The 10,000-nt window shown below is 50.1% G+C and overlaps 2 protein-coding genes across 3 annotated transcripts in view; one reads left to right on the top strand and one right to left on the bottom strand.

The window, feature by feature from the left end:
* Nucleotides 1-5,661, top strand: part of LOC137867045 (gelsolin-like) — a 12,736-nt gene extending 7,075 nt beyond the window's left edge. For both annotated transcript variants that reach the window (XM_068703448.1, XM_068703449.1), the window contains 5 exons: nt 1,471-1,645; nt 1,730-1,851; nt 2,048-2,125; nt 2,205-2,265; nt 5,533-5,661. In XM_068703448.1, coding sequence (XP_068559549.1) covers nt 1,471-1,645; nt 1,730-1,851; nt 2,048-2,125; nt 2,205-2,265; nt 5,533-5,660 — 564 coding nt within the window. In that variant the 3' untranslated portion in view covers nt 5,661. The remainder of the gene's footprint in view (nt 1-1,470; nt 1,646-1,729; nt 1,852-2,047; nt 2,126-2,204; nt 2,266-5,532) is intronic.
* An 85-nt stretch (nt 5,662-5,746) lies between these two features.
* The window catches only part of LOC137867042 (disabled homolog 2-interacting protein-like), a 19,840-nt gene continuing 15,586 nt past the window's right edge, over nt 5,747-10,000 (bottom strand). Inside the window, exon 18 of the mRNA XM_068703445.1 lies at nt 5,747-7,078. Within this exon, the coding sequence (XP_068559546.1) occupies nt 6,911-7,078 (168 nt within the window). The 3' untranslated portion in view covers nt 5,747-6,910. The remainder of the gene's footprint in view (nt 7,079-10,000) is intronic.

Genomic DNA, 10,000 nt, shown 5'->3' with positions numbered 1-10,000 from the left:
CCCCGCACTCGCTTTAGTAATCCAGTTGTCCGTCATATCGTCTGCGGCGTTTGACACTGTGAACCATCAAATCCTCCTCTCATCCCTCGAGGGGATGGGCGTCTCAGGCTCTGCACTCTCCCTGTTTGCATCCTACCTGACGGGTCGATCCTACCAGGTGACCTGGAGGGGGGCCGTGTCGGAACCACGCATGCTGACTACGGGGGTTCTGCAAGGGTCAGTTCTGGGCCCCCTTCTCTTCTCGCTCTACACAACATCTCTGGGTTCTGTTATTCGCTCGCATGACTTCTCCTTCCATTGTTATGCCGATGACACCCAGCTGGTCTTGTCATTTCCCCCCGGTAACACCCAAGTGGAGACACGCATCACTGCGTGTTTGGCTGACATCTCGAAGTGGATGACGACACACCACCTCAAGCTCAACCTAGACAAAACTGAGCTACTGTTCCTCCCGGGGAAGGGTTGCTCGCACCGGGACTTGTCCATCACTATTGATGATACCGTGGTGACGCCAACTCGGACCGCGAGGAACCTGGGTGTGACCCTGGATGACCAACTGTCATTCTCGGCAAACATTTCATCCGTTACACGCTCCTGCAGATTCCTGCTCTACAACATCAGGAGGATTCGTCCCTTCCTGACTGACGAGACGGCGCAGGTTCTCATCCAGGCTCTTGTCATCTCCCGCCTGGACTACTGACACTCTCTACTCGCCGAAGCCCCGGCGTCGGCCATCAGACCTCTGGAGCTTGTCCAGAAAGCCGCAGCTCGCCTGGTGTTCAATCGCCCCAAGTTCTCCCACACAACTTCCTTTCTCCGTTCTCTACACTGGCTACCTGTAAGAGCTCATCCAGTCTAAGACTCTGGTGCTAGAATACAGGGCAGTGAAAGGAACAGCTCCTTCCTATCTCCAGACCATGGTCAAGACTTACACCCCCGCCCGACCACTTCTCTCTGCTGCCCCGTCGCTCAGAGGTCCTGGCGGCCGATCGACCCGGTCACGTCTGTTTTCTGTCCTGGCCCCACAGTGGTGGAATGAACTCCTCACTGATGTCAGGACAGCGGAGTCGCTGCCCATCTTTCATCAGGCTGAAGACCCACCTCTTCAGGAAGTGCTACTCTGAGCCTTCCACTCACCACTTATTGTATTCATACTAGCTTGTTGCACTTATTGTATTGGTATTACTTATAGCACTAACTGTTTCTCTTGTTTCTGTCCTTTGGCTCTGAGTTATGCTCTGCTTCAGGCTCTTAGATGCTTGTTTAAAGGAAATGTACTCATGACTTCTGGTGACTAGTAGTTCTTTTGATTACCAATGTTGATGCACTTATTGTAAGTCGCTTTGGATAAAAGCGTCTGCTAAATGACTGTAATGTAATGTAATATCGCCATCGGCCTGGTTTGTAATCTGTCTCCAACATTAGTCCTGTCTGACCAGTTTGACCAGTGACTCCTCTGGTCCTCCTCAGGTGGATCCATCCTCCTCCAATCTGAACTCCAGTGACGTCTTCCTGCTGGTCTCCTCGTCTGGATCCTGGATGTGGAGAGGGAGCAGCAGCAGTTCAGCTGAAGCCCAGGGAGCAGAGCACCTGGCTGGACTCCTGCAGGTGACCCCCACACCTCTGGAGGAGGGGGAGGAGCAAGGTGAGGGGATGAGGGGGGAGGAGCAAGGTGAGGGGGAGTCTGTGTGGTCCACAATGACCTGCACTGATATGTGTTTGGTTCCAGATGCATTCTGGGATGTGTTGGGGGGTCAGGAGGACTACTGTCGATCCCCCCGGCTGAAGAACAAGTTGGAGGCTCATCCTCCTCGTCTGTTCGCCTGCTCCAACAAGACGGGAACCTTTATGGTCTGTCTGTCTCTCACCCGTCTCTCACCTGTTTCTCAGGTCTTTGTTTGGTGATCACTAAGGGGTCGTAGCTAGGATACTGGAGACATGGGTGCCAGATTTTCAGGTGTTATGGTAACAAAGGGGTCGTGTGTGTGTGTGTGTGTGTGTGTGTGTGTGTGTGTGTGTGTGTGTGTGTGTGTGTGTGTTTGTTCAGATGGAGGAGGTTCCAGGTGAGCTGATGCAGGACGACCTCATTCCTGATGATGTAATGATCTTGGATACATGGGACCAGGTGAGACTCCAGCCATCACCATGGTAACTTATCCCACACGTGGCCCCTTTGTCTCCTCACTTCCTGTGTCCTCGTGCAGGTGTTTGTTTGGATCGGAAACGAGGCTCGTGAGGAGGAGAAGACTGAGGCGACGGCGTCAGGTGAGACAGACAGGAAGTCAGTTTGTCTCAGTGGACACTCAATGAGTCCTTTGACGCTAACATCTAACTGTGTGTACACCTGGGGTACATCCCAAGTCTCTTAATTGCATCCCCGTTTCCCTTACTTGCATCCTTTCCTTGCGTCTTAGTCCCTCCCACCAGGGATGCATGGAGAGACGCAAGGAAAGAGAGACGGTGGATGCGTTAACCTCCAACTCCCGCAGCTTCTCACTCAGCAGCAGTGGTTGGATGGTGTTAAATGCACTGGAGAAGTCAAAGAAAGTGATTCTCACAGAGCCACTGGTTCCATCAGGTGTGACTGAGCTCGTTGCAGCAGGTAGATGATGGAGTCGTCCACTCCCACATGAGGCTGGTCTGCAAATTGCAGAGGGTCCAGTGATGATTTCACCTGCGGTCGGAGGTGGGCCAAGACCAGCCTCTCCAGCACCTTGATCACATGGGATGTGAGGGCAACCGGTCGGTAGTCAATGAGGCCAGATGGTGTCGTCTTCTTAGGAACAGGAACCAGGCACGACGTCTTCCACAGCACCGGGACTTCCTCCTGCTTCAGGCTCAGGTTGAAGAGGTGTTGTAGGACATCAGACAGCTGGATGGCGCAGGTCTTCAGGACCCTGGGGCTGATGCCATCAGGTCCCTCGCCATCAGGTCCCTCAGCCTTTCCTTGGTGGAGTCTCTCCAGCTGTCTTCTAACCTGGCCAGTCGTCACAGAGAGGGGGGGGGGGGGTGGTCATGGTGTCGGTGGTGGAAGAGCCCTTTGAAGTAGAGGGCTCATTGTCCGTGCCGCTCACCAGGGGGGACAGAGGGGGGAGGGGAGGAGGCAGCCGAGGTGTTTGTGAGGTGAGGTGTGTGGAGGAGACAGATGAGGGCTGTGAGCTAAATCTATTGAAGAAAGAGTTTAGCTCGTTGGCCCTCTCCAGGGAGCTCCCTGGTTGTCTCCCTCCAACCTTGAAGCCAGTAATCAGCTTCATCCCGGTCCACACCTCCCTCACATTGTTCTGCTGGAGTTTGGCCTCCAGCTTCCTCCTGTAGGTGTCCTTGCACTCCCTGATCTTCACCTTCAGGTCACGCTGGACTCTCCTGAGCTCATCCCTGTCCCCAGACCTGAAAGCAGCTTTCTTCTTATTAAGAAGTGCTTTCAGGTCGCTGGTGATCAATGGCTTGTTGTTAGGGAAGCAGTGTACAGTCCAGGATGGAATGGTAGTGTGTTCACAGAATTTTATGTATTCTGTGATACAGTCCGTCATGCTGTTGATGTCCTCCCCATGTGGTCCACACAGCACATCCCAATCCGTTGACTCAAAGCAGTCCTGCAGGGCGTCCTTAGCCTCCTGAGACCACCTCCTCACAGTCCTGGTGGTCACAGGCTGTCTCTGTACCAGAGGAACATACCTGGGTGTCAACAGGATCAGGCTGTGATCGGACCTGCCAAGCGGGGGGAGGGCAGTGGTACTGTATGCATCAATCGCATTTGCATACAATAGGTTCAGAGTTGTATTGTTCCATGTGGGGCAGTCAACATACTGGTGGAATGTAGGCAGTGCTCTATCCAGGGTGGTGTGATTGAAGTCTCCAGTAATTGCCAAAAATGCACCAGGATGTTGACTCATCAGTCCAGATATAGTGGAGTGGATGGTGTCCACTGCTCTCTCAGCGTCAGCTGATGGAGGTATGTACACAGCCACAACAATGGCGGATGAGAACTCCCTCGGCAAATAGTAAGGACGCATTCCCACGGCTAACAGTTCAATATCCGGGCTACAGAAACGTTCCTTCACACACAGGTGGTCGGGATTGCACCACCTCTCGTTCACATACACTGCAATCCCGCCACCTCTCTTCTTACCGCTCTGTATAACGTCTCTGTCCGCCCGAAAAGTCCTGAAGCCGGGCACCGACGCACTGTGGTCGGGGAAATCCGCGTGCAGCCATGTCTCCGTGAAACACATGACGCTACACTCACGGAAGACCCTCACGGTCTTTACCAGCGCGCCGAGCTCGTCCGTCTTATTTGCCAAAGACCTCACGTTCCCCATTATAATCGCCGGTACCGAGGGTTTGAATATCTTCCTCGAAGCCCTCCGCTTAGCGCCAGACCTACAGCCCCGACGTCTTCTCCGCAGTTCCTTCGGGATCTCAGGCCTGGCGCCGGGCGTCAGCCTCGGCTCACTCAGCGCGATCAGCTGGTCGCGGGAGTAAACAATGGCCCCGCTCATTGTGTGTGGCTCTCCGTTACGAAGGGGGAGAAAAGTAACAGAATGCCACGGAAAAAGTTCGGAAAAAAGTTACGGTCCTTTGTCTGACCGTAAAACCAAATGTTAAGGAAAAGAAAAAACAAAAAGAAGAGGGGGAAGAGTGAAAAAAGACTACAATTAAAACACACACAGGGAGCTGCTGCAACAGGCTGCCGTTGGCACGGCGCCATCTTGCAACTAATACTACTAATAACTAATAAAGATACAGTAATCATCACTGTAGAGGTGTTTTCTCCGTTTCCTCTTTAATAAACTGTGTTCTGTTTATAAGATCAGGATCGATTTATACCAACGGAATGCTTTTGACTTATTTATGAATTATTTGCGTCTGTAATTTTTTAAATTGTGATTGTGACGTCATTATTATATAACCCAGAACATGGTTATGGTTTCTCTTAAATGATAAAACTCATCAAACCCTCTGAATGATCAGCCTCGCGTGACTGAATGAAATGATGATCAATGGTGTGAAAAGCTCTCTGATTTTAATTGAATTCATAATAAAAGTTATTGGAGGAAATATCAGATCATTGAAAAGACAAATCTTTCTAATAAATGAAGAAAGTTGTTTGTGGTCCTTCTGTTGTTCAGACTATGAACATATATTTAAACACATCAAATATAAACTAGAGTTTAATCTGATCCGTCTTCACTGTTTACATGTTGAAACAAATTGTATCAGTCCGATCGGCTGCAGCGTCCAATCACATCACTGATGAACAATGAGGGGGCGTGTCCACCGTTAAAACACTTCCTAGAAGACTGTTTTCGTGCGTCCTCGCTCATGGCTCCTCAGAGATCCCTCCTCTCTCCTCTCTCCTCCATCCTCGCTCCTCAGAGCTAAATAAGAGCTTTGGGACGGCCGTCAATATGGAGGAGCAGAACAACTTCCTGTTCAAGCGAGAATTGAGGAGTGAGGAAATGGCAAATAAGAGACTTGGGATGTACCCCCTGGTCCAGGTGTTCCTGGATGCTAACAGCTAACTGTGTGTAGCTTTCAGGTACCTGGAGAGCGACCCGGCTGACAGAGACCCTCGTACCTCGACTGTGGTGGTGAAACAGGGATTTGAACCACCAACCTTCACCGGCTGGTTCCTGGGTTGGAACCACGAAAAAGAGTGACATCACTTCCTGTTTATACATTAAGTCTCACTGCTTTGTTCTGATAAATAAAACCTGTGAGGTGTCACTCATCACCATAGCAACAGTTTGATAGATTAATAGTTTATTGGAGCATCTCTTTATAATAAATAACAAGAACAGATACAAGCCACAGTAGAGTCCAGTAGAGTTCATTAGTCCATTAGAGCCCAGTAGTGTCCAGTAGTGTCCAATAGAGCCCAGAAGAGTTAATTAGTCCAGTAGAGTTAATTAGTCCATTAGAGTCCAGTAGTGTTCATTAGAGCACAGTAGAGTCCATTAGAGCTCAGTAGAGTCCATTAGAGCCTAGCAGAGTTCAGTAGAGTCCATTAGAGCCTAGCAGAGTTCAGTAGTGTCCGTTAGAGCCCAGCAGAGTTCAGTAGAGCCCAGTAAAGTCCAGCAGTCCAGTAGAGTTTAGTAGAGTTCAGTAGAGTCTATTAGAGCCCAGTAAAGTCCAGCAGAGTCCATTAGAGTTCATTAGAGCCCAGTAGAGTTTAGTAGGTCCAGAAGAATCCAGTAGAGCTCAGCAGAGTCCATTAGAACCCAGTATAGTCCAGTAGAGTCCAGTAGTGTGTGTTCACAAACTTTTCATCACAATTGTGTTTACTGTTTTACAATAAATCTGAACATTAAAATAAGTAAACTCTCTGAAACAAACGCCAAATTCTCTGAACTACGGAAGCCCAGAACGACCAACACATCGAGCTAAGCTAACGGCTCCTCCCTGCTTCCAGGATCGGATCTGACTCTGTACGTCATGGCCGAGACTAAAGTGTTGACTGTTCCTTTCAGACAGATTCTAAACATAAAGAGCCTAAAAAATGATGAATATATACAGTTTAACTTTCAAATAAACACCTGAGCCATATACAGACGAGGTTACAACACTTGGACCAAAGTTGTATGTATAGCCTTATTCTGGTCACACCAGAGCCATATACAGGTGGAGTTGTTCTAGTAAGTCCAGTCACACCAGAACCATATACAGGTGGAGTTGTTCTAGTAAGTCCAGTCACACCAGAGCCATATATAGGTGGAGTTGTTCTAGTTGGTCTAATTGGACCAGAGTCATATATAGGTGGAGTTCAGCTAAAATTAAAAAGTTTCAGGAAGTAGCAATGAAAAACGGATCTGACATCAGAAGATGTTGAAAAAGGAAACATGCAAAACTAAAATATGAACTGAGGGGTGGAGTCAGGTCAGAGGTCAGATCCCGCTCTGTGATTGATTGATTAAATGCCGGAATTCCGGAACTCTCCGTTCTCTGTGATCTGCAGCGATGACGTGTTGCTAGGAGACAGGCCGTTCCTCTGTGATGTCACAGAGTAGCGCTCCTTCAGCTGAGTCAGAGCGGCCATCAGACGACTGTTAGAGGAGTCAAGGCTGGAGATCCTCTTCTCCTGAGAGACAGACAGGAGAGAGTCAGACAGGAGGGGGGGAGACAGACAGGAGGGAGAGAGACAGACAGGAGGGGGGAGACAGACAGGAGGGAGAGAGACAGACAGGAGGGAGAGAGACAGACAGGAGGGGGGGAGTCAGGAGAGAGTCAGTCAGGAGGGGGGGAGACAGACAGGAGGGAGAGAGACAGACAGGAGGGAGAGAGACAGACAGGAGGGGGGGAGACAGACAGGAGGGGGGTTGACAGGAGAGAGTCAGACAGGAGAGGGGGAGACAGACAGGAGGGAGGGAGACAGACAGGAGGGAGAGAGACAGACAGGAGGGGGGGAGACAGACAGGAGGGGGGTTGTCAGGAGAGAGTCAGACAGGAGAGGGGGAGACAGACAGGAGGGAGAGAGACAGACAGGAGGGAGAGAGACAGACAGGAGGGGGAGAGACAGACAGGAGGGGGGGAGACAGACAGGAGGGGGGGAGACAGACAGGAGGGGGGTTGTCAGGAGAGAGTCAGACAGGAGAGGGGGAGACAGACAGGAGGGAGAGAGACAGACAGGAGGGAGAGAGACAGACAGGAGGGGGGGAGACAGACAGGAGGGGGGTTGTCAGGAGAGAGTCAGACAGGAGGGAGAGAGACAGACAGGAGGGAGAGAGACAGACAGGAGGGGGGGAGTCAGGAGAGAGTTAGACAGGAGGGGGGGAGACAGACAGGAGGGGGGAGACAGGAGAGAGTCAGACAGGAGAGGGGGAGACAGACAGGAGGGAGAGAGACAGACAGGAGAGAGAAAGACAGACAGGAGGGAGAGAGACAGGAGAGAGTCAGACAGGAGGGGGGGAGACAGACAGGAGAGAGAAAGACAGACAGGAGGGAGAGAGACAGGAGAGAGTCAGACAGGAGAGAGTCAGACAGACAGGAGGGAGAGAGACAGACAGGAGGGGGGGAGTCAGGAGAGAGTCAGACAGGAGGGGGGGAGACAGACAGGAGGGAGAGAGACAGACAGGAGGGAGAGAGACAGGTGAGAGTCAGACAGGAGGGGGGGAGACAGACAGGAGGGAGAGAGACAGGTGAGAGTCAGACAGGAGGGGGGGAGACAGACAGGAGGGAGAGAGACAGACAGGAGGGGGGGAGTCAGGAGAAAGTCAGACAGGAGGGGGGGAGACAGTGGCAGTAGGTAGCGCAATAATGAGCGTGTTAATTTAAAACAGTAGAATTAAATGATGGAGAGGTTGAGGTGACGAGACAGCGATGGAGAAATATTTAAAAGGAAAAATGCAGACTCTGAACTGAACCCTGGACAACATTCCGACCCAGAATAAAAGCCTCGTAAGGATCAACACATTGAGATCTTCATTAAATTGTCAGCAGACATGTCAAACTCAAATATTACGACCCTCGGTACAAATATATCCGGCCCGCGAGAATCACATGTCTATCATAACTGATGTGACGTGGCGATGTGAGCTGACCTGTATGTGCGACATTAACGACACAGCAGCTCACTGCGCTGAACCTCCAGCATCAGGGACGTGTGACCACAGACATGTATGATCACAGACATGTATGATCACAGACATGTATGGCCACAGACATGTATGATCACAGACATGTATGGCCACAGACATGTATGATCACAGACATGTATGATCACAGACATGTATGACCACAAACATGTATGACCACAGACATGTGCGATCACAGACATGTATGACCACAGACATGTATGATCACAGACATGTATGGCCACAGACATGTATGATCACAGACATGTATGGCACAGACATGTATGACCACAGACATGTATGGCCACAGACATGTATGATCACAGACATGTATGGCCACAGACATGTATGATCACAGACATGTATGGCCACAGACATGTATGATCACAGACATGTATGATCACAGACATGTATGACCACAAACATGTATGACCACAGACATGTGCGATCACAGACATGTATGACCACAGACATGTATGATCACAGACATGTATGGCACAGACATGTATGATCACAGACATGTATGGCCACAGACATGTATGATCACAGACATGTATGATCACAGACATGTATGATCACAGACATGTGCGATCACAGACATGTATGACCACAGACATGTGTGACCACAGACATGTATGATCACAGACATGTATGATCACAGACATGTATGACCACAAACATGTATGATCACAGACATGTATGATCACAGACATGTATGACCACAGACATGTGCGATCACAGACATGTGAGAGGAAACTTGGGTCGCTGTCCGTGTTTCAAACCGTGTCTCACCGCCGTGTTCCAGACTGAGCATGTTGCTGATAAACTGGTCTCACACTTGGCACAGAGTTCACTCGGCGATTTGCCGACTTTGCAGCTCAGAAATTTAAATTTGACCTGCTCAGCGATCCGTTTGCAGTTGACGTGGAAAGAGCACCTGTGCACCTCCAGATGGAGCTGATGGCCCTCCAGTGTAATGACAAAGTGTGACTCTGTGGGCGCTGCACAGTCTCCAAGCTTCATCCCTGAAACGATGCCTCAACTCCGCCTACATGCTGCTCCAATGCTCTGCATGTTTGGAAGCACATACCTGTGTGAGCAGCTGTTCTCTGTGATGAAGAGGAACAAAAAGCCACACAGGAGTCTCACTGATGCTCACCTTCACTCCATCTTGAGGGTTTCCACAGAACAGAACTTAACCCAGACATTAATGAACTGGCAGCCAAGAGAAGATGCCAAACATCTGGCTCTGGTACATCTGCGTAATAGAATGTAGCCTTTAACCATTATCCCTTCTATCCTGTTTATTAAATGTTGACCCTGTTTGGCCCTCAACGTAGTCCCAATGTTTAATGTTGGCCCTCTCTGTGATTGAGTTTGACACCCCTGGCATATTGTATTATGCTAAAAGGTGTCATTTTGTAACTTTT

Source organism: Cebidichthys violaceus, unplaced genomic scaffold (assembly GCF_023349555.1).
Source record: "Cebidichthys violaceus isolate CVI_PGR_0920_01 unplaced genomic scaffold, fCebVio1.0.p SCAF_9, whole genome shotgun sequence".
Taxonomy (NCBI): domain Eukaryota; kingdom Metazoa; phylum Chordata; class Actinopteri; order Perciformes; family Stichaeidae; genus Cebidichthys; species Cebidichthys violaceus.
This window is presented reverse-complemented; position numbering and strand designations above follow the sequence as displayed.